Below are 25,013 nucleotides of genomic sequence, written 5' to 3' on the forward strand. Positions count from 1 at the left end.
CGAGTGCGGGGCGCTTACCTAGGGGTCCCTGTTCGGGCGCCAGATGCCGGGGTCCAACCCCAGCGGGTCCAGTAGTCCCCAAAGGCGTAGATGGAGTCGGCGAAGAAGGAATGACATGGAGACAGCGTTCAGTTGATCAGCAGCCTAGCCAGGATCTCCATCCAAGTTCTGGTCTGGATCTCCAGAGGGGTTCTGCTTAGGATCTCCAGCCAGGTTCTGTGTCCATGGTCTCTTGCAAGGTTCTCCAGCCAGGTTCTCCAGGTTCTCCAGCCAGGTTCTGTAGCCATGTTCCCTCGCTAGGTTCTCCAGCCAGGTTCTGTCCAGGTTCTCCAGCCAGGTTCAGTCACCAGGTTCTAGTCAGGTTCTGTAGTCAGGTTCAGTCCAGGATCTTTTGCCATGTTCTCTCCAGCGAAGTTCTTCTGTCTCTAGTGAACGTTCTGTGTAGGTTCTGTGCCTAGGTTCTCTCTCTCTCTCTCTCTCTCTCTCTCTCTCTCTCTCTCTCTTTCTCTGTCTCCTAAGTTCTGTCTGCTGTTGTCTTGTTTCAACTGTATTTATACCAGTTGATTCCAATCCTATCAATCTCTATTCCAAAGGTTAGGGCGTTTCTTATCTCCATTCCAGGGAGTAAAGATTATGTAGCTTAAGCATGATTGTTTGTAGTTGAAGTGATTAACTACCCGCCTGGCACTTAGTTAAGGAGTTTCATCTCCTCCCTGACTTCAGGGAAAAATTCCTACCTGGGGAAACAACCTTTCTAGGAGAGGCATCCCCTCCCTGACTTCAGGGAAAAATTCCTACCTGGGGAAACAACCTTTCTTGGAGAGGTGACCTTGGTTAAAACACACAGCGCTAAGGGGAGCAAACATATTAAGAACAGTATGCCATATATGCCAGGTCCTTTGAAACAGCAAGGATGGACCGGCTCCCGGCACCTGTCCAGGTGGCTCGGTTGGGTAGAGCTTCATCCCATATACCAAAAGGTTGTGGGTTCGATTCCTGGTTAGGGCACACACCTAGGTTGGGGTTTCAATCCCTGGTTAAGGTGCATACAGGGGTAGGGTGAGATGGGGTGAGATAGGGTGGGATGGGGTGGGATGGGGGGGCAGCTGATGAGTGTTTCTCTCTCACATTGATGATTCTCTTTCTCCCTTCCTTTCTCTCTCTCTAAAATCAATAAAAAACATATCCTAGGTTGAGGATTAAAAAAAAAAAACAAACCCAAAAGAATAAGCTTGCTGAATTTTTGTTTTTCTCAATCCCTTCACCTTTTTTACCCAGCCTCGCAATCACAAAAAACAAAAAAAACAAAAAAATCCTCATTGACAGACAACATTATGATTACCAGAGGGAAAGGGAGGTGGTGTGCGTTAGAAGAGGATATAGGGGGGATAAATGGTGATGGAAGGAGATTTGACTTTGGGTGGTGAACTAATATATAATGATGTATTACAGGATTGTACACCTGAAATCTATATACTTTTATTAACCAATGTCATCCCAATAAATTCAATAAAAAATGAATTTGCTGACACCTGTTCTAGATGTTGAAATTTTTTCTAGACTTTATCCTTATTTTCCCCACTACTTGTCCTTTTATTGGCTTGCTCCTAAAGAGGTGTAAAGCAAACATCTCTTATTTTTATGTACTATGCACAGTATTTTAAATTTTTTTGCTTGAACCTCAAGACTCAGCTTTATAGCATGTCCTCCAAAAAGCCTTTCTGACCACTATTCCTGATTGCCTGGCTTAGGACTGGTTTAGTTGCTCCTTCTTAATGATTTCTTAATACAGAGTGTTCTGCATTTCTTCTATCATAGTGGTTTTTAAATTATATTATAAATACCTGTATTTCTATATTCTTTGCCATACTGTTTTTTAAATAATAGATCATGACCCATAATAGTTTCAGTTATGAAGATAAAATATAATAGACTAGAAACATAGTACACTGCATATAATAAGAATAAATACTGTTTTATGAAACTTTTGTTTCATACATTTAAATATGCCTATGTGTACTGGGTCATAATATAAAGTGTATCTCAGCTTTAGTCAAAAAGTTTCAGAAACTATATTATAGGATTTATGAGGACAGGACTAGGAATGATTTGTTCTTGTGCACTTGGGACAAAGTTGCCACTCAATAAATACTTGTTGAAGGGGTATTAATAACTATTACTGCTATTTATTGAGCATTTATTTAACTTCAGGCACTATGCTGAGAATTTCACATGCATTATCTTACTTGGTCCTCACAGTAACACGTAAAGTAGATGTCATTATTCCCTTTTCATAGATGAAGTTAGAGATTCAGATAAATTGAAAGTTCACACAGCTAGTAAGTGGAAAGCTAGGACCTTGTCTGTTTGACATCAAAATTGGTATTCTAAATTATTATATTTCCATTGTATAGAGAATGTTTTAGACTATTTTGTTAGTGAAGTTTGTACTTGAAAAATAAACTATCAGGCATATAATTTAATTAGTAAATATCTTTTTTGTTTGTTTATTTCAAAGACTTTAGTAATTGGATCATAAGAAGACTTCTGCGGATTGCAGCAACTCCATCCTGTCATATGTTACACAAGAAAATCTGTGAAGTCATCTGTTCATTATTGTTTCTTTTTAAAACCAAGAGTCCTGCTATTTTTGGAGTACTGACAAAAGAATTATTACATCTTTTTGAAGACTTGATTTACCTCCACAGAAGAAATGCAATGGGACACTTTGTGGAATGGCCAGTGGTACTTAGCCGATTTTTAAGTCAATTAGATGAACATGTGGGATATTTACAATCAGCTCCTTTAAAGTTTATGAACATGCAAAATTTAGAATTTATTGAAGTCACTTTATTAACAGTTCTTATTCGTATTATTGCAATTGTGTTTTTTAGAAGACAAGAACTCTTACTTTGGCGGATAGGATGTGTCCTGCTGGAGTATGGTAGTCCAAAAATTAAATCCTTGTCAATTAGCCTTTTAACTGAACTCTTTGAGCTTGGAGGACTTCCAGCACAACTGGCTAGCACTTTTTTCAGTTCATTTTTGGAATTATTAAAACACCTTGTAGAAATGGATGCTGACCAGTTGAAACTCTATGAAGATCCATTATCAAAGCTGATAAAGACACTATTCCCCTTTGAAGCAGAAGCTTATAGAAATATTGAACCTGTCTATTTAAATATGCTGCTGGAAAAACTCTGTGTCATGTTTGAAAATGGTGTGCTTATGTGGCTTAAGTCTGATTTGCTAAAAGGAGCTTTTTGCCATTTACTGCAATATTTCCTTAAATATGTGCCTGCTGGGTATGAATCTGCTTTACAAGTTAGGAAGGTTTATGTGAAAAATATTTGCAGAGCTCTCGTAGATGTGCTTGGAATTCAGGTAGATGCAGAGGTAAGTAATTTTAAAGGTTACTTGTTAGGTATGTATTTTTTTTTATAATTTGTATATGCATATATGCAGGATAAAATAATGAGGAAATACAAATTTTTTTCTTTTGTTAATCTTCACCTGAGGATATTTTTTCCCCATTGATTTTTAGAGAGTGGAAGGGAGGGGAGAGATAGAAACATCGATGTGAGAGAGAGACATCGATTGGTTGCCTCCCACCTGAGCCCTGACCAGGGCTGGGGATCTAGCCTATAATTGAGGTACAAGATACATGCCTTTCAGTCTGAGGGCCAACGCTCTATCCACTGAGCCAAACCGGTTAGGGCAAAAATACAAATTTTTAATAATGTACATTTAGAATGAAATGATTTTCATGATCTACTTTGGCTTCCTATAATAGATTTTTACTTTGATTTTAGAAGAATTTGTTCACTTACTTGGTAACAAACCTCCAAAGTCAAATGTATTTTTAAAAGATATGTTTTTATTGATTTCAAAAAGAGGAAGGGAGAGGGAGAGAGAGATAGAAACATCAATGATGAGAGAGAATCATTGATCAGCTGCCTCCTGCATACCTCCTATTGGGGATTGATTCCTGAAACCTGGGCACGGGAATTAAACTATGACCTCCTGGTTCATGGGTTTATGCTCAACCACTGTGCCACTGGCCGGGCCAAATTCAGCTGTTTTAAAGTAGAATTTGTGAAGTGTATGCATGTTTGTTGCATTATTAATTAAAAGGGGGCCAGTGAACAACTTATTACATAAACTTTGAGCAGTAACAGATTTATCTAATCAATAACTTAGAAAACCTATGGGTGCATAGAACTAGTCATGCTAAATTATCCCTCTTTTCCTGTTTGGACTATGGGAGATAGGCAGTATAATGAAATAGATATGCAGTAACTTGATTAAATGACTTTCTGGATTTGTAGTATGAAAGAAGTTAGTAGTTCCCTTATAGAAATTTTTTTTGTGGCATTTTGATAGAGAGATAAACAAGGTATAGGAGGATTTGTCATGCCTTTTAAGACTATAGAACCAGTGCTTGCTTTGGATACAGAGAAAATTAGTATGGCCCCTGCGCAAGGATGACAAATTTGTGAAGCGTTCCATATTAAAAAAAAAAAAAAAAAAAAGACTATAGAAACATAGTTAAAGATAAAGAACTACTGATATATATAGACTGTGAATAACAGATCAACTTAGGTCTTTGTTTTGCCTGATGAGACTCCAAAAATAGTTTACCTTATTAGAAAACTTATAACCAATACCTAATGCGTATTTGCTGTCTATGAATATAAACATTTTCTAAGAGATAATTTTTAAAGTTCTTTTTGCTTCCTCAGTATTTGTTGGGCCCACTTTATGCAGCCTTAAAAATGGAAAGTATGGAAATTATTGAGGAAGTTCAAATTCAACAGGAAAATCTCAGCAGTAATAGTGATGGAATATCACCCAAAAGGCGTCGACTCAGCTCATCTCTGAACTCTTCTAAAAGAGCAACAAAACAGACTGAGGAGTATGACCTTCATTCATTTATTTAGTCATTTAGTAAAACTTTATTTACTCTTAAAAATTGCCTTTAGTTAGTGCTTCAACTTAAATACACAAAGAACATTGTTTCTTTCTAAAGGTAGTCAAAGGAATGCTTAAAATATTTTAATAGTGTTAGTATGAAAATTTCATGGCTGAATATGGTTATTTAAAATATTTTTAAGTCTTACCTGCCTATTTAGTTTAACTTTTTAATATGTGAAAAATATCTGAGACTATACATCTAATAGCAATTTTAAAAAATGTGAACAAATAATTCTTTTTGTCTTGTGGCAAAGAATTCCTATATTTCAAACAGCCCTGGAAATTGTTCTGAATCTTTCATTTATTTATTTTTTAAATTTATCTTTATTGTTGTATTACAGATGTCCTTTTTTTTTACTCCCATTAATCCTCCTCCTCCCCACTTCCATCCCCTCCCCAGGCCTTTACCCCCACTATTGTCTGTGTCCATGGGTTATGCATATATGCATATAAGTTCTTTCGTTGATCTCTTCCCTTCTCTTGCCCCTGCCCTCCCCCCCTTCCCTCTGAGGATCCTCAGTCTGTTCCATGCTTCCATGTCTTTGGATCTATTTGTTTGTCAGTTTATTTTGTTCATAAGATTCCACATATAAGTGAGTGTTTTAAATTTTAGGATACATTTCAGTAGTTGACATTGTATGTTATCTTTTGTTTTACATATTTTTCATATTTGAACCAAATTTACATTAAATATGAATATATTCTGTGGTTATAATTACAGAATCAATCATGTGGATATGAACAAGAAGAGCATATTATGGAGTGCACTGAAACAGAAAGCTGAATCCCTTCAGACCCTCCTTGACTGCAGTAGTCTAAAGAATCCTGTTACTGAGACGTTAGAAGGAATTGCTGTTGTCTTACAACTGACTGCTCTGTGTACTGTTTATTGTTCTCCTCAAAACATGGACTGGTAAAGCAACTTGTATTTTCTGGGTGGGTTTCCTGTAATAAATTTGAATTTATTAGGAGACCTCATTCAATTGATTTGTGTGACCTGAAAACACAAGCTTTTCAGTGAAGTAGAAATTTGTTTTTTATTGAGTACTTGCTAAATGCGAAGTACTGTGATAAGTACTATTTATAACTTATTTAATTTGTACAACAATTCTGTGAGGTAAATGCTATTATTAAGGGTTGGTGAAATTGAGGCTTTTTTTTGTTTGAAGTCTAACTTTCCTGGGCATACATGTTTAGAAAGTAGCAGAATACATTTTTATGCAACTCAAAAGCCACTGTTCTTTTAGTCAAACATTAAGTTAAAAGAACATTTGCCTTTGATAGTAAGAGTAGGAATTTAGAACTCCCTGGAGGTATATTTTCAGTTCAGTATTTTTAATATAGGTTAATTATTCTACCAGAAGAAATAATAAGCTAGCTGTCTCTCTGAGATTTAGTCTTTTTTTCAGTTGCACATTGTTAATTTTTTACATTATCATTTGTTCTGTATATCCTGATTTAATCTTTTTTTTCCCAATTACAGTTTATATTCAATATTATTCTGTATTAGTTTTGGATGGACAGCATAGTAGTTAGAAAATCATGTGCTTTACAGAATGGGTCCCTCTGATAACATAGTTATTATGATATTACAGTGGGGCCTTGACTTACGAGTGTCCTAACGAGTTTTTCGAGATACGAGCTGTCTCTCAGCTGATTTTTTGCTTTGAGTTGCAAGCTAAAATTCGGGTTATGAGCCAGCTTCAGATCCCCACCGCTAGTTGGCGCAGCGAACGTCACAGTGAATGCCACAACATCAGCCCAGCATCACGTGTCTCACTCGTTCACTTTAAGATTTGACATACGAGTAATTTGAGTTACGAGCTCCGTCACGGAACGAATTAAACTCGTAAGCCAAGGCCCCACTGTATTGCTTATATTCCCCTATGCAGTAATCTACATCACTCTGAGTCTTCTGGTCTGATTTACTCTTTTAACTAGCCAATACAAAGTTATGGAAGAGATTTTATTTTTTTATTATTTTTTCTTTTTTAAAATATATTTTTATTGATTTCAGAGAGGGAGAGAGTGATAGAAACATCAATGATGTGAGAGAATCATTGATTTGCTGCCTTCTGCATGCCCCACACTGGGGCTCAAGCTCACAACCTGGGCATGTGCCCTGACTGGGAATCAAATGGTGACGTCTAGGTTCATAGGTTGATGCTCAACCCCTGAGCCATGCCACCCGGGCTGGAAGAAATTTTACAAAAACTATATTGATTAATGTTACCTTTAATTTAGAATTTGGGATAACTTGAAGGAATAACTAATTAGGCCGAAGTCTCCCCTTGTTCTATTATTAAGAAAAGATTTAATTAATAATTAATGAAGGTATATCTTTGGTCAATTTTAAGCCTGGTGATGCCAGATTAAAATATCCTAGATTAATTTTCTTTACCAAATCCTTAGAGTGCTTAGAAAGACATAGAGAGATTAAAATTAAAATAATTACATATTAATTGATTTACATACTTTGAATTGGTTTAAAATTATATGTTAGTTTCATACAATTTCTTTTGGGTTACTATATTATTAGTTTTGACTAACAATTCATTTTAATCCATGTCTTAAAAAATGTATTAACTGCAGCCATAATTTCAAAGACTGTCACCAGAAGTGTAAGAAGAAAACTTCAGTAGTAATTACTTGGATGTCTTTGGATTTTTACACAAAAGTGCTTAAGAGCTGTAGGAGTTTGTTGGAATGTGTTCAGAAACCTGATCTGGAAGCAGTTATTGATAAAGTGATGAAAATATATGATGTTTTGATTTATATTCAAGGTGAGTACAAATAAGTAGTAATTCAAAATAACCTTCAGAGATAATCAGTATAGAAATCTCTTTTGCCTAAGGTGTAAATGAACAAGTGTTTGGAATAACTGGAAGTTTTCTTGATTTCAGTTTTGTTAAGCTTGTCAGTAATTTCCAATTGTGAAATTTATTTGTGTAATATATTGATTTATTATACGTTTTCAGTCAATAGAAATTATAACTTTAAAATTTTTTTGAGAGCCCTAACCAGTTTGGCTCAGTGGATAGAGCGTCGGCCTGCGGACTCAAGGGTCCCAGGTTTGATTCTGGTCAAGGGCATGTACCTTGGTTGTGGGCACATACCCAGTAGGGAGTGTGCAGGAGGCAGCTGATCGATGTTTCTCTCTCATCGATGTTTCTCGCTCGCTATTCCTCTCCCTTCCTCTCTGTAAAAAATCAATAAAATATATAAAAAATTTTTTTTGAGAATCTGAAGAATGCTATGATCTTTAAAAATACATAGATGTATATTTTTATGAAGTTACATTTAATTTTTGAGGGGTTCACAGGCCTTAGAGCATTATATCTGTTAAGAACAGCTGTTAACTGAACATGTGTTCTAATTCCACTTGATGTTTAGAATGTCTGGCTTTGTGTGTGTGTGTGTGTGTGTGTGTGTGTGTGTGTGTGTGTGTGTTTGGTTTTTTTAAGTTGATTTTTAGAGAGAGAGGGAGGGGGAGAGAGAGAGAAAGAAACAAACATCGATGTGAGAGGAAAAAACATCTATCAGTTGTCTCCTGTACGTGCCCCAACCTGGGACTAAATGCACAACCCAAGTATGTGTCCTGACTGGGAATCAAACCCACAACCTTTTGCTTTATGGGATGAGGCTCCAATCAACTGAGCCACCCTGCCAGGACTGGAGCATCTGTTTTTAATTGATAAAAAGACACAGATGAATACAGTTAAGGAAAAGATAAATTAATCACCTGTTATGTGTTTCTGTAGTAAAAACTTCATTTGAAGATCATATTCTGGAAGATTTATGTGGAATGCTCTCACTTCCATGGATTTATTCCCATTCTGATGATGGCTCTTTAAAATTGACCACATTTGCCACTAATCTTCTAACATTAAGCCAGAGGACTTCAGATAGCTTCTGTAAGTGGTCACAAAATTCTGTGTGTGATCTGTCTTGGTTTAACTCATTTCTATATGGGACTGTTAACACTTATTTCTATTTTTTCAGTAATTAAAAGAGGAGGTACATTTTTAATGATTCAAAATGAGTTAGACATGTAAAGAATTAAAATGTGTAGGATTTGCACATCCTCAAATCTATACTGCCACATTGTTGCCCAAACATGTCTTTCTAATTTACAGTCTTGTTAGCAGAATTATGGGAGTTCCCATCCTCACTTAAAAATTTTTGCTATCTAAAAAAAAAGAAAAAGAAAAAATGTCATTGTCAAAGAGGTAACTATCTAAAAACAAACTTTTGTTATCTGATGGGTGTGCTTTTCTGTTTGCATTTCTCTTATTATGTAGTAATATTGTACATAGACTTTTTTCTATGAACATGTTTTAATTTTGGAAAATGAGCTTTTAATTAAATATATGTATTTTAGATGTTATTTTACTTTTTAACAAAGAATGAATATATGTGTATACATATATATGTATATATATACTTATATAAAATTAACACTTAGAAATCTTATATAATAGACTTAATTTTTCAGCACCACAGGCTCAGTCACGATGTGTGTTTCTTCTAACTCTGTTTCCAAGAAGAATATTCCTTGAATGGAGAATAGCAGTTTACAGCTGGGCCCTGCAGAGCTCCCATGAAGTAATCAGAACTAGTTGTGTTAATGGATTTTTTATATTATTTCAGAAGCAGAATTCTTATCACACAGTTCCCAAGATTCTTATGTATGTATTCCTATTTTAATTTGAATATATAACTTGTTTGGAAAGATCACATTTGTAAATGTATGTTAATTGCTGATATTAATAGAACAAATGTTGCTTTTTGTTTTAGAATGTAAATATTTTTTCTTCGAGGCTTTGTCTTACTAGTACTTTTGTCCCAAATTAAGTAAGACTATTTAGACTACACAATTAAGCAAAAAGGTTTAGTACCTTTTTTTTTTTTGCCCCCAGAGATAAAGTTAAAGATGATTCTGATATTGTCAAGAAAGAATTTGCCTCTATACTTGGTCAACTTGTCTGTACACTTCATGGCATGTTTTATTTGACAAGTTCTTTAATAGAACCTTTTTCTGAACATGGACATATTGACTTCTGTAAGAGCTTAAAAGTCACTTCTCAACATGAATGTTTATCTTCTCGACTAAGAGCTTCTGTTTTCAAGCCTTTCCTTTTTCTACTGAAAGAAAAAGTACCTAGTCTAGTGAAACTTGGTGAGTGATTTGTTATTTAATATTTTAAAATACATTTAACCTCTGTTTTTAAAATCAGTGATAAAAGTAGTCTGAAGCCTTAGAAAATTAGACTTGCTTGATAGGTTGAGACTTGTTCAAGTATTGATCCTATTTAATAAAAGAGTAATGTGCAAATTGACCATCACCCCAACACACAAGATGGCTACCACAAGATGGCCAGCAGGGGAGGGAAGTTGGGGGCAATTAGGCCTGCAGGGAAGGGCAGTTAGGGGCAATTGGGCCTGCAGGGGAGGGCAGTTAGGGGCAATTGGGCCGGCAGGGGAGCAGTTAGGGGCAATCGGGCCTTGAGGGGAGCAGTTAGGCGTTGATCAGGCTGGCAGGGGAGTGGTTAGGGTGTGATCAGGCTTTCAGGCAGAAGCAGTTAGGGACAATCAGGCAGGCAGGTAAGCGATTGGGAGCCAGCAGTCCTGGATTGTGAGGGATGTCCCAGATTGGAGAGGGTGCAGGCCCCCCACCCCCCATGCACGAATTTCATGCACTGGGCCTCTAGTTATTTATAAATGGGATGACTGTATCATAGAACTAACAAGGGAATTAATATTTGGATTTTAAAATGCTCTTGTGATATGACAGCATAATGGGGCATACCTGATGTTTTGGTTCAATGTAGTGAGTTTCTTTGGAGATACCAGGACCTTCTTAATTTGCTCCATGCCACTACCTTGGCCCTTCAGAACTTCAAATAGTTAGAAATGCCCAATTGAGGCTATAGATTGTGTCTTCTTGACCACTTTCCAATGGTAATGGTGTATGAGTTTGTTGGGAGCGTAAGATTTATACAAATATTTAGAAGACCTATTGATTTGGATTCTAATTTGTAACTTGTCAAGTTTTCAAAACAGTATGTGATAGGTAGTTTCTCTGACTTCTTAATTTTTTTAAGTTTTATCTTATTGTTTAAAGTATTACGAATAGTCGTACATATGTCTCCTTTTTTTCCCCATTGACCTTCCCCCGGCCTTCCCTACCCCCCCGCACATGCCCTCCCCCTCCTCCCCCCAGTGTCTTGCTTATATGCATGCATACAAGTCCTTTGGTTGATCTCTTACCGAAATATTTTAATGTAAGATTAACAGTAAGGCGATGATTGCCCTGAGTTCACAGTTCTTCAGATTAGTGAAATGTACTTTTATGTCTATCTTGGTAACATAAAATCATAAGTGACTAGCAATTTTACAACTTAAAAATTTCTAGAGTTTATTTTAGATTTCAATTACTTATAACTTTTATTAAGTATAAAGATATTTAAAATAAGTTCATTTTAATCTTCCACAATTTGATGTGCTCTTCAAATTCAAATACTAAATATTAACAGGATAAGGCAACTTAGAATTCTAAGAAGCATATTATTTATTGACCATATTTTTTACAATAAAACTCTTGATATTTAATGTACTAAGTTAGGGGTTAATATGCTCTTGCTTTTTAGCTTTCATAGATAATTTGTGTCATCTTTGTAAGCATCTTGATTTTAGAGAAGATGAAACAGATGTAAAAACAGTTCTTGGAACTTTATTAAATTTAATGGAAGATCCAGACAAGGATGTTAGAGTGGCTTTTAGTGGAAATATCAAGCATATATTGGAATCCTTGGACTCTGAAGATGGATTTATAAAAGAGGTTTGATAATTTTTATTTTTGAACTTTTGTATTTTCATAAACCTGGCCTTAAAAATTTTAATTAATTAATTTTATTATTCTAGCTTTTTGTCTTAAGAATGAAGGAAGCATATACACATGCTCAAATATCAAGAAATAATGAGCTGAAGGATACCTTGATTCTTACAACAGGGGATATTGGAAGGTATATTTGGCAGCATTTTTATTCTTCCTTATTTTGGTCATTTTTATTTGCCTGGTGTTTGAAATGGTGATATGAGAGTTGTGGTATTATAGAAAGAAATGTGACATCAGCATGTATTTATTTGTGGATTTCCATTTATTTTTGAGACATTTATAACTTTTTTATTTTTAATTTTAGGGCAGCAAAAGGAGATTTGGTACCTTTTGCACTTTTGCACTTACTGCATTGTTTACTATCCAAGTCAGCATCTGTCTCTGGAGCAGCATACACAGAAATTAGAGCCCTGGTTGCAGCTAAAAGTGTTAAACTGCAAAACTTTTTCAGCCAGTATAAGAAACCCATCTGTCAGGTGAGAGTCAGCATTGGTCTTGACTATAGGAAATAGCAGTGCTTTGCAAGTGTTAAAAGAATATATATATATGTTTTATTTTTCTTACCTTAAAAGATACTGTTTGGGGCGGGAACTGGGAGGAGGGGAGTTCTGGGGGGGAAAAAAGAGGAACAAATGTAATAATCTGAACAATAAAGATTTAATTAAAAAAAAATAAAATGATATATTCAGTTTATTTAAGAGGATCTAAATCTTGCCAGTTTTATATTTTAGTATCTTGGACTAAAGATGTAGAGAGGAAAAATCATTTTATAATGATATATTGGATTATCATGCTCTATTATTAATCTATTAAGAGATGCCTTTTTTAGCCTTCCTTTTAGTGATGATAAACTTTTTTTTATGCTTTGATATTATGGAAAAGGTATTTTGTGAAAAGGTTGAAGCAGAAAAGTTGAGGTATATTAAAATATTGGCTTTGTCCTCTATTGGTGTAAGATATTCAAGTTTCTTAAGTAAGCCTGGTTATTTACCTGTAAAAGGGAGATTACACATAATCTGTTCCACTAAGGTTGTTATAACAATTAAATGAATATTAATTCAGGTAATATGTTTAGAACATTGTCTGGTACTTTCTGTTATGTTACCTTGAAAAGTATTAGTTAATTTTTTTTCCTTGTGTGAAAACTAACAAATCATTTTGCTCTAGTTTTTGGTGGAATCCCTCCACTCCAGTCAGATTGCAGTACTTCCTACTACTCCATGCCAGAATGCTGAGATGCGCAAACAAGATATGGCTCACCAGAGAGAAATGGCTTTAAATACCTTGTCTGAAATTGCCAATGTTTTTGACTTTCCGGATCTTAATCGTTTCCTTACCGTAAGTCCCATAGTATAGTTGACTTAACTGAGGTTTTTAATTCAATATCTTGTATTTATTCTAGATGTTTAAAATTTTTTTATTTTTAAATTTTTTTTGTTAATCCTCAACCAAGGATTTTTTACCCATTGACTTTTAGAGTGAGTGGAAGGGAGGGAGGGAAAGAAGGAGGGAGAAAGAGAGAGAAACTTTGATGTGAGAGAGAGACATCGATTAGTTGCTTCTCGCAGTTGGCCCCAAACAGAGCTTGGGGATCGAATCTGCAACCCTTCAGTGCATGAGTCAACACTCTAACCACTGAGCAATATTGGTCAGGGCAAGATTGTTTTAAATTGAATTTATTGGGATACAGGTTTCAGGTGTACAACTCAATAAGACATCATCTGCACACTCACTGCATTGTACACCTATAAAACCTGAGAAGAATCTAAATGTCTAATATTTAAGTCATAGAATGTTATAAATGCTTTGTAGAAACTACCTTATAATGTTTAGCAGTCTTATAGGATTAATATTAAGTTGAAAGACATAATACAAGTGGGATGTAAGCATCTCTGAAGGGAGGCCTAAATCTTGATCATTGTCTCATCTTCAGTGACTGACATGGAGTAGGTATTCATAGGTTACGTGTTGAATGAATAAATCAAAAGTCAATCATTTTATGTTTGGAATTTTGAGTATATTTTATGAGCAAGATCTTAAGGGAAATAGGCCAAAATCAAAATAGATTTGTTCCTGTTTTGGGACAGTGGGTGTTGTTAAAAAAGTTTTCTTCAGTACTTGTAGCATCAACTTTCTAACTTAAACAAGTTAAAATATCGCCCTGGCCAGATGGCTCAGTTGGTTGGAGCGTTGTCCCATATACTGAAAGGTTGTGGGTTCCATTCCCAATTAGGGCAACATAACTAGGGTGTGGGTTCTATCCTTGGTCAGGGTGCATATGAGAGGCAGCGGATCGATGTTTCTCTTCCACCTCAGTGTCTTTCTCTCTCTCCCTCGCTCCCTTCTCTCTTTCTCTCTTCCTCTCTAAAAGCAATAAAAACGCTCTAGCCAGTGTGATTCAGTGGATAGAGCGTTGGCCTGTGCACCGAAGGGTCCCAGGTTCAATTCTGGTCAAGGGCAAGTACCTTGAATGCAGGCTCCCCGGCTCGGGCCCTGGTCAGGGTGCATGTAGGAGGCAACCAATCGATGTGTTTCTCTCACATTGATATTTCTCTGTCTTTCCCTCTCTCTTCCACTCTCTAAAATCAATGGAAAAATATCCTCTGGTGAGAATTAAAAAAAAAAAAATCAATAAAAATAAGTTAGCTCAAATAATAAATCAGGCCTGGAACTTATCCTTAGATCATAAGTATATTTTAGCACATATTCATGAAAAAGTATCTTCTTTACCTATACATTAGCTTATTTATTGTCTCTTCCACTCTACATTTTAAACTCTGTCATCAGGAACCTTGCCTGTTTTTTCATTACTTTATCTGTAATGCCTGAATTGTAGTATATGCTTGGTAAATATATGTTGAATGAATAAATGGTAAATAGGAATTCAAATGTCATATGTGGACTTTGAATTTGTGTGGCATTTTAAAATATTTTTGCACATAGCTTATGTGAATATTTTATTGCCTGGACAAATGTACTTTTTGGTAATTGTAGTGTGTGTTTTTTTCAGAGGACATTACAACTTCTGCTTCCTGACCTTGCTGCCAAAGCAAGCCCTGCAGCATCTGCTCTCATTCGAACTTTAGGAAAACAATTAAATGTCAATCGTAGAGAGATTTTAATAAATAACTTCAAATATATTTTTTCTCACTTGGTTTGTTCCTGTTCCAAGGATGAATTAGAACGTGCCCTTCATTACTTAAAGGTAATTGAATATCTATCTATCTAGCTATCTACCTACCTACCTACCTACCTACCTACTTTACTCTTATTAAATTAACATTAAAGGACACTTCAACATGGTGGCCAGCAGGACCTGAATGAGGTTGAGAGTGTGAGTGAGGGAGTAAGATGGCGAGTGCGCAGGTGGTTGTGGGTGTGGTGAGGGTCAGTCAGATCACGTGCAGGAGTCTTAGGGGCAGGAGGTTTGGGCTCTTTTGGCCTGGTAGCTGCTGCAACTCCCATAGCCATTCCTGGGCACGGCTCTGATTTGGAGACTGCTCCATCTTGAAAGTTTTATAAGGTCCTCCTGGGGCTGTGGGGAGCAGCAGCCTAGCCTCTCCACCACCTGTACTCGCTGGAACCAGGCCCGAACCTATGTGCATCCAGCCCCAAGCCCCACGTGTTGACTGAGGACACTGCCCGGACCTGTGCGACTGACACTGACCCAACGGGACTCTTGCCCCTGCTGTGCTGCTGCTACAGCACGAGAACCCAGCTGCTCTGCTCCACTGCCAGGGCTCGGGGGCAGGAACTGTGCTGAAGGCCATGGAGGTGGATGTAGTCTCCCCTGCCCTGGACCTACTAGAACAGAGTACCTGAAGAGGCTGCAGATTTGAAGCATCTCATGCTGTGGAGCAGAAAGGGGATTGAACAGTAGGACCAGGAAGGAGGATCAGCCCTGCAACTTGAACATGGAGGAGAAGCCCTCTTTCCCACTGGAAAAACAGCTACTTCTGACCCAAGCTTCAGCAACTTGAGGTAATGAGGAACAGCCCAGGGCTGGGAATCTGTGCCTCTGCAGGCGGCAATGAGGAGGAGCCAGCAAGCCAAGCAAGGTTGAGGCATTGGAAGGGGAGGAAGTGCATGCTACTGGCATCACTCCCAACAGTAGTCTGATCAAACCATCCTGGCTAAGACCAGGATACCCCTACAGAGCCCAGCTTGTGGAGGAAGGGAGAACAGGGACACTCAAGACAAGAGACTCGAGGCAGACTTAGCCTCTGGGCTAAGGAAACCCTGCCTGCTGGATAGCCATGGGCTTCAATGTATCAGGCCTCAGGTTGCCTAGGGCCAGAAAGGGATAGTGACTCACTTTGGCCTGCTGCCAAGGAAGCTCCCGAGAGGCCCAGGTTAGACACACCAAGGGACCAAATTCAACAACATCAGAGCAAAATCTAGTAAGCGCCACAAATAGTGGACCAAAATTTTTGGAGTGTGTGAGTGTGTATGGTTTTTTGTGTGGTATTTTTTTTGGGGGGAAGGGGGAGTGGGTGGCTTTTGTTTCTTTTTGTGGGGTGGCTTTTGTTTCTTTTTGTCTGTTCCAATTTTTTCTTCTCTATTTTCTTGTATATTTCTGATTTCTCTCTTTCCTTTGATTGTATTCTCATTTCGTCTTTTTTATTGTTATTAATTTTTCTCTATTTTATTTTTCTTTTTTCGTTTTTTGCCTATTTTATCTATATCTTAATATGTCCATTGTTACTGTATGTTAAATTCACTATTATTATTTAATTTTTCTGTTTCCTTTTGTTTTTCATTCCTATACTAGATTTTTTAGCTTCCTTTTTGATCCCATAATGCCATTTTTCTTCTTCTTTCTCTCTTTATCTTTATATCCCCTCTAAGTTTTTGGTCTCGTGTCTTTTAATATTCTTTTTATTTAATTAATTTTGCTTTGCTTTTTCTTCTTTTTCCTTCTTAGACTTTCCTGTTGTTGCTTTGAGTAGTTTGATTTTCAAGGTGTTTTTGCTCCATCCTATTGTGTCTTCTGTTCTGTCAGCACCTGTATAACAGCTGGCACAGCGAGATTGGTGTTGAGCTTCACTGTCAGCAAGTTGGAGGGGAGATTCCTCCCACGAAGGGGACATAAATAATCAAGTCCCAATTACAGCAGGAGAGCACAAATAATGCACAGAAGGGGCAGTTGTAGGGCATCCAACTCAGGAGATCAAAGAGACTGCACCACTGGACCCCTCGAGACACTTTCTGTACAAGGCCATCCCACAAAGACAGGGAGACATAACAGTTCTATCTAATACATAGAAATGAATACAAAGAGACAGCTAAAATGGGGAGACAAATTAACAACCTCCAAATGAAAGACAAGGAGGAGTCTCCAGAAAAAAAATGAAATGGAGGCAAGCAACCTTTCAGACATAGAGTTCAAAGCAATTGTTATGAACATGCTTTAGGAACTTAATGCAGACTACAACAACATGAAAAAGTAATGAGAAACCATGAACAAGAACCAGACCGAAAAGAATAATAATATATTTGACATTATGAACACACTGGAAGAAATTATAAGTTGATTGGATGAAGTAGAGGATTGAAAAAGTGATTTGGAGGATGAGATAGAAATAATTACCCAATTAGAGCACCAAATAGAAAAAAGAATTAAAAAGCAGGATTATAGCTTAAGGAAGCTCTGGGAAAAATTATGAAACCTAATAACATCCATATCATAGTAATACCGGAAGGGGACGAATATGAGCAAGAAACAGAGAAACTGACGAAATAATGATAGAAAACTTCACCAACTTGGTGAAGGGAAATACCACACAAGTTGAGGAGGCACAGAAAGTCCTAGTCAAAATGAACCCAAAGAGACCCACATCTAGACACATCATAATTAAAATGGCAAATGTTAAAGACAAAGAATCCTAAAGGCAGCAAGAGATGGACAGAAAATTACCTACAAAGGAGATCTCATTAGAATGTCACCTGACTTCTCAATAGAAACACTTCAGACCAAAAGGGAATGGCATGAAGTATTCAAAGTAATGATAAGCAAAGGCCTGAACCCAAGGCTAAAACATTCAACAAGGCTTTCGTATAAAATTGAAGGTGAAATAAAAAGCTTTCCAGACAAAAAAATAAAAATTAAAGGATACATTACCACTAAACCAGCAATGCAAGAAATGTTAAAGGGACTGTTTTAAGAAAAAAGGAGAGAGAGGATCATAGATATAAAGAAAATAAAAATGACAATAAATAAATACCTATCCTATATAATAAAACCCTAATATGCAAATTGTCCCCACGACTGGGAGTTTGACTGCTTGCTATGATGTGTGCTGACCACCAGGGTGCCAGGGCTCACATGCTGGGGAAGCCCCCGTGCTCAGGTGCCGGGTACCTGCGAGGAGTCCCCCCCCTGCGCCCACGCTGCCTCCCCCGGGTGAGCTGGGCCACAGCTGCTGGGGCCACGGGGGCCAGTCAGGTTTCCTGTTGGTTTGCACGGGAGCCGGTCTGCGAGGCCGGCTGGGAGAGAGCACACTGCCCACCTAGCTTCCATGTGGTGCCACTGGTCAGCCCAGAGGCCCATGCTATGCCCCAGCTCACGGCATCTGGCCGTGCTCACTGCATCTTCGCATGGGGACTCAGGCGCTGTGACTCAGGCAGAGGGGGTCACGTGGGGACCTGGGGGCCCAGGTGCTGCCCAGGGCCCAGGGGTCAGCTGGGACCTGCCCTTAAACGCCAGACGCTCGCACTTCAATTGCTGGCCAGGTCTAGGGACCACATCTGTGCATGAATTTCATGCACCGGGCTTCTAGTCAATAATAACCTTAAATGTAAGTGGAATAAATGCTCCAATCAAAAGAGATAGGGTGACTCAATGGATAAGAAAACATGTAAGGGCCGAAACCGTAGAAATCTTAGAAGAAAACAGGCAGTAAAATGTAAGACATCTTTTATAGCAATATGTTTATGGATACATCTCCTAGGGTGAGAGAAACCAAAGAAAAAATAAACAAATGGGACTACATCAAACTAAAAAGCTTTGCAAAGCAAAAGAAACCACCATCAAAATGAAATGGGAACCCACTATATGGGAGAACATAATTGCTAATGATACATCTGATAAGGGGTTAATCTCCAAAATATATAAAGTACTCATACAACGCAACAAAAGGAAGATAAAGAATCCAATTCAAATATGGACAAAGGACCTGAATTGACACTTCTCCAAAGAGGACATGATCCATATATGTAAGTCTACAAGAGACCCACCTCAGAACAAGAGATACCTACAGATTGAAAATGAAAGGATAGAAAAGAATATTCCATGTAAATGGAAAGGAAAAAAAGCTGGGGAAGTTATACTCATATCTGACAAAATAGACTTCAAAACAAAGGCTATAATAAGAGACAAAGACGGCTAAATAATACTAAAGGGAATGATTGAACAAGAAAATAAAATGCATGTAAACACACATGCACCCAAACAGGAGCATTGAAATACCTTAAAAAAACAAAACAAAAAAACTCTTGATGGACTTTAAGGAAGAGACAGACAGCAGTACAGTCATAGTAAGGTACTTTAAACACCTTTCATACCGCTCATGAGCTTTCTCGTGTTTTGCGCGCCATCTGTTAAGGACCGCTCACGAGTTTTCTTGTATTTCACGTGCCATCTGTTATGGACCTTAGATGTCAACACACTGTCTTGTCCACATCGAATGAAGCGATCTCATTGGTGGAAACCGTGCAGGTCAATCTACGAAAAACTATATAATTGCACAAACCCATAAAGCATTGCAGTTACATTGTATTTTGGTCATTTGAATAGTCTTCGTCTTCAAGTTCCTGGCGCTTTTAGAAAATGTTTTACGCAGTACCATACGTTAAAAAAGTACTAGGAACTTGTTTAATTGTTTAATTGTTTTTGTAAATAAAAATGTTATAATTATTGAAAAACAACACCTAAAGTGCATTATGATCTGTAGTTATGATGATTTAAATAACATGCAGTTTGCCCAAAAATGTGCGGTCCCTGGCTTATGTCTTAGAGATTTCTATGCAGTACGAAAGGTGTTAACACCCCGCTGACATCACTGGATAGATGAGTGATGGTGAACCTTTTGAGCTCGGCGTGTCAGCATTTTGAAAAACCCTAACTTAACTCTGGTGCCGGGCCACATATAGAAATTTTTTGATATTTGCAACCATAGTAAAACAAAGATTTATATTTTTGATATTTATTTTATATATTTAAATGCCATTTAACAAAGAAAAATCAACCAAAAATATGAGTTCGTGTGTCACCTCTGACACGTGTGTCATAGGTTCACCATCACTGGGATAGATCTTCCAAACAAAAAATCCGCAAGGAAACAGATGACTTAAATGATAACACTGTATCTAACTAATATTTACAGAACATTTCACCCCAAAGCAAGAAAATATACAGTATTCTCAAGCACACATGAAACATTCTCAAAGCTAAAACACATGTTATGGCTCAAAATAAATCTATATGAATTTGAGAAGATTCATATCATACCAAGCATCTCAGATCACAATGGCATGAAGTTAGAAGTCAACTACAATAACAACAAAAAACCTCAAAAACACCCAAATACATGGAAGCTAAATTGCAAGTTGTTAAACAATGTGTGTATTACTAATGTGATAAAAAAAAGATACTAAAGAGAAACTAAGATGGCGGCATAGATAAACACCGGGAAATAGTCGCCTCCCACAACAATTGAAAATTATCCCAAAGGACGGAGCAAACATCGTCCAAAACAACAGGAAGGCTGGCTGAGTGTAATTTCTACAACTAGAAGAAAAGAAAAGCACGCTGAGAGCCAGAGGAGCTGCGGAGGCTGAGTGCAGAGGTACGGCGGCGGCTTGCGCGCGCGGAAAGGGGGTGGCACCTGAGGATGCGGCTGTCTTTTTGAATCACAAGCTCCCGACTGCTCTGAACTCCGGTTCCGGGAAGTCTCTGGGGACCCAGGTCTCATACGGGCAGAGGCTGCTCTGTCAGGCAGCAGCGGGCGAACTTGAGGGCGGATTTCCCTCAGAGGTGCTTGCAGCCATTACCGGGACACTGAGAAGCGCGACTCCGGGCGCGGAGAATCAGCCATAGCGTCTTTCCCCGCCCTTTTGACTCCCTGATACTCCGCCCCACCCAGGCTGCAGCAGAGGCTTTTGCATGTGAATGTACCTAACTATAGCCCAGCCAAGCAGACCCGGAACTTCCAAGAGAAGGCCCAAGGCCCCGCAGTGGCTTGCATTGCTTCACAGCTGAGCCTCTCCGTGGTTCCTGCTCTGTGGCCTCAGGCAGGGGCTGAATTAGCACCTCCTTAGAACCAGGAGCCACTGTACCCAGTGGTCAGAGGGGGACCATTCTCCCACTTCAGACACAGCTGCTTCCCACAGCCAATTGGACTGGAGGTCAATTCCTCCCAGTGATCCTACAACAACCAAGGCACCAAGAGTGCACCAAGAGTGTCCACCCCAGGTAACTGGGGAGGCTGAGCCACTGGGCCCTACAGGACACCTGGCGCGCAGGCCACTCTATCAACACAGGGAAGCAGCCAAAATGCGGAGACAAAGAAACAGGTCACAATTGGCAGAAATGGAGGAGGCCAGACGACTGGATATAGAGTTCAAGGCCACGTTTATAAGGTTTGTCAAGAATTTTATGGAAACCGCCGATAAATTTAATGAATCCCTCAAGGAGTATAGTGAGACCATGGAGGACATGAAAAAGGACCAACTAGAAATTAAGCATACACTGACTGAAATAAAGAATAATTTACAGAGATCCAACAGCAGACAAGAGGATCCCAAGAATCAAGTCAAAGATTTGAAATACAAAGAAACAAAAAATACCCAACCGAAAAAGAAAAAAGAAAAGAGATTCAAAAAATATGAAGATAGTGTAAGGAACCTCTGGGACAACTTCAAGCGTACCAACATCAGAATTATAGGGGTACCAGAAGGAGAGAGAGGGCAAGATATTGAAAACCTTTTTGAAGAAATAATGACAGAAAACTTCCCCCACCTGGTGAAAGAAATGGACTTACAAGTCCAGGAAGCGCAGAGAACCCCAAACAAAAGGAATCCAAAGAGGACCACACCAAGACACATCATAATTAAAATGCCAAGAGCAAAAGATAAAGAGAGAATCTTAAAAGCAGCAAGAGAAAGACAGTCAGTTACCTACAAGGGAGTACCCATCCGACTGTCAGCTGATTTCTCAACAGAAACCATGCAGGCCAGAAGAGAGTGGCAAGAAATATTCAAAGAGATGAATAGCAAGAACCTGCAACCAAGATTACTTTATCCAGCAAAGCTATCATTCAGAATGGAAGGTCAGATAAAGAGCTTCACGGATAAGAAAAAGCTAAAGGAGTTCATCACCACCAAACCAGCATTATATGAAATGCTGAAAGGTATTCTTTAAGAAGAGGAAGAAGAAAAAGGAACTCTTACCATTTGCCACAGCATGGATGGAACTGGAGAGCGGATAAATACCACAAGATCTCACTTATTTGTGGAATATAATGAACAACATAAACTGATGAACAAGGACTGATCCAGAGACGGAGAGGCTTTGATTGGACTGTCGGGCCTTGGAGGGAAGGTAGGGGAGGGTGGGGGCAAGGGGGAAAGATCAACCAAAGGACTTATATGCAAGCATATAGGCCTAACCAATGGGCACGGACAACGGGGGGGTGAGGGGATGAGCGGGGGAGGGGGGTAGAGGGTACACATATGTAATATCTTAATCAATAAAAAATATTTTTTAAAAAAAAGAAAAATAAGGGGCTTTCTAAATGAATAAAAAAGGACGTTCTCAAAAAAAAAAAAAAAAAAAGATACCAAAAACTTCCTGGAAACAAATGAAAATAAACACACAACCACCCAAAACCTATGGGACAGAGGAAAGCAGTCCTCAGAGGGAAGTTCATAGCATTACAGGCTTACCTCAATAAACAAGAAAAAGCACTAATAAATTAACCCTACAACTAAATGAATTGGAAAGAGAACAGGAAGAAAAGCCCAGAGGAACTATAAGGGAGAAAATAAAGATTGGACCAGAAGGTAAAGACATAGAGATTAAAAAAACTACTTAGGATCAATGATTCCAAGAGCTGGTTCCTTGAAAAGATGAACGATTGAGTAACCCTTAGCCAAACGTATCAAGAAACAAAGAGAGGGCCTATATAAATAAAATCAGAAAGAGACGATATAACAATGGGCACCACAGAATTGAAAAAAGGATTGTAAGGTAATACTGTGAACACTACATGCCAACAAATTGGACAACCTGTGCGAAATGGACAAATTCCTAGACATACACATTTACAAAACTCAATCAGGAAGAATCAGAAAACCTGAATAGGCCAATAACAACTAATGAAATTGCAACAGTAATTTAAAAACTCCCAGCAAACAAAAGTCCTGGACCAGATGACTTCATAGGCGAGTTCTACCAAACATTTAAAGAACTAATACCTATCATCCTCAAACTATTCGAGAAAATTCAAGAGGAAGGAACACTTTCAAGTTCTTTTTACAAAGCCAGCATTATCCTAATTCCAAAACCAGATAAAGGCACTACAAAGAAAGAAAAGGCTAGTATCCTTGATGAACACAGATGCTAAAATCCACAACAAAATATTAGCACAACAAACGCAGGAATATATTAAAAACACACCATGATCAAGTGGGTTTTATGCTGGGATGCAAGGCTGGAACAGTTTTGGCAAATCAATAAATGTGATACATCACATAACAAGATGAAAGATAAAATCCACATAATCATATCAATAAATACAGAAAAAGCATTTGACAAAATCCAGCACCATTTTTTGATAACTCAGCAAAGTGGGAATAGAGGGATCATAACTCAACATAATAAAGGTGATATATGACAAATGTACCGGTACATCATACTCAATGGGCAAAAACTAAAAGCATTTCCCTTACGAACAGGAACAAGGCAAAGATGTCCACTTTCACCACTCTTAGCATAGAACTGAAAGTCCTAGGCATGGTGATCAGAGAAGAAGAGATATAAGGCATCCAAGTTGGAAAGGAGGAAGTGAAAATGTAATTATTCACAGATATCATGATATTGTACATAGAAAACACTAGAGACTCCACCAGGAAACTATTAGACCTAATAAATTAATTCGGCAATGTAGCAGGATACAGAATTAATATTCAGAAATCTATGGCATTTTATACACCAATAATGAACTCTCAGACAAACTAAAAAAAAAAATCCCATTTACTGTTGCAACGAAAAAATAATAAGATAGCTAAGAATAAACTTATCCAAGGAAGTAAAAGCTCTTGGACACAAACAATGGGTGGTAAAGACCTACAGTGGTGGGTAGTGGCTGGGCAGAGCGGGGCAGAGGGGATGGGAAATGGGAGAAATCTGTAATACTGTCAACAATAAAATAAATTAGCATTAAAGAAAGCTGCAGTAACATTTTAAAATAATAGCTGTGCATCTTTTTGGTGTCAGATTAGCAATGGTATTTGTAGACTACGTGACTACATGGGAACAGGAGAACCTGTACAATATGTGACTTTAGTATTTCCTCTGATGTTAATTTATTTCATGTATTTAATGATATGCCAGCAATTGATCTCTCTCCACATGAGAGTTATTGAATATTGGGTATATTTATTAATTTTGAGAAAAAAAGTCTGTATCATAAAGGTGAAATGATAATAAAATATTTATAGAGTGCTTACTACATTTCAGAAACTTTGATAAAAAACTTACGTATCCTAACCGGTTTGGCTCAGTGGATGGAGCGTCGGCCTGTGGACTGAAGGGTCCCAGGTTCGATTCCAGTCAAGGGCATGTACCTTGGTTGCGGGCACATCCTCAGTGGGGAGTGTGCAGGAGGCAGCTGATCGACGTTTCTCTCTCATTGATGTTTCTAACTCTCTATCCCTCTCCCCTCCTCTCTGTAAAAAATCAATAAAAAAAACACAAAAAACTTATGTATCATTTCATTCACTGTTACCTAATGAGATAAAGATACTGTTTTTCCATTTTATTGATAAGGAAACTAAGGCAGAGAGAGGTCAGATGAGGTAACTTGTTTAAGTTACAGCACAATTAATAAGTGACAAAGTTGGAATTTAAATTTCAGCAGTG

At 37.9% G+C, this 25,013-nt stretch overlaps 1 protein-coding gene across 1 annotated transcript in view; it reads left to right on the forward strand.

Annotated features, from left to right (window-relative positions):
- The window catches only part of ATR (ATR checkpoint kinase), a 199,601-nt gene that overhangs the window by 37,423 nt on the left and 137,165 nt on the right, over positions 1-25,013 (forward strand). Inside the window, exons 4-15 of the mRNA XM_081086154.1 lie at positions 2,519-3,396; positions 4,743-4,915; positions 5,696-5,887; positions 7,567-7,757; positions 8,736-8,888; positions 9,470-9,662; positions 9,894-10,153; positions 11,625-11,815; positions 11,899-11,999; positions 12,177-12,348; positions 13,040-13,210; positions 14,883-15,077. Of these exons, the coding sequence (XP_080942280.1) occupies positions 2,519-3,396; positions 4,743-4,915; positions 5,696-5,887; positions 7,567-7,757; positions 8,736-8,888; positions 9,470-9,662; positions 9,894-10,153; positions 11,625-11,815; positions 11,899-11,999; positions 12,177-12,348; positions 13,040-13,210; positions 14,883-15,077 (2,870 nt within the window). The remainder of the gene's footprint in view (positions 1-2,518; positions 3,397-4,742; positions 4,916-5,695; positions 5,888-7,566; positions 7,758-8,735; positions 8,889-9,469; positions 9,663-9,893; positions 10,154-11,624; positions 11,816-11,898; positions 12,000-12,176; positions 12,349-13,039; positions 13,211-14,882; positions 15,078-25,013) is intronic.

The sequence above is a fragment of the Myotis nattereri genome (assembly GCF_964212035.1).
Source record: "Myotis nattereri genome assembly, chromosome: 3".
Classification (NCBI taxonomy): domain Eukaryota; kingdom Metazoa; phylum Chordata; class Mammalia; order Chiroptera; family Vespertilionidae; genus Myotis; species Myotis nattereri.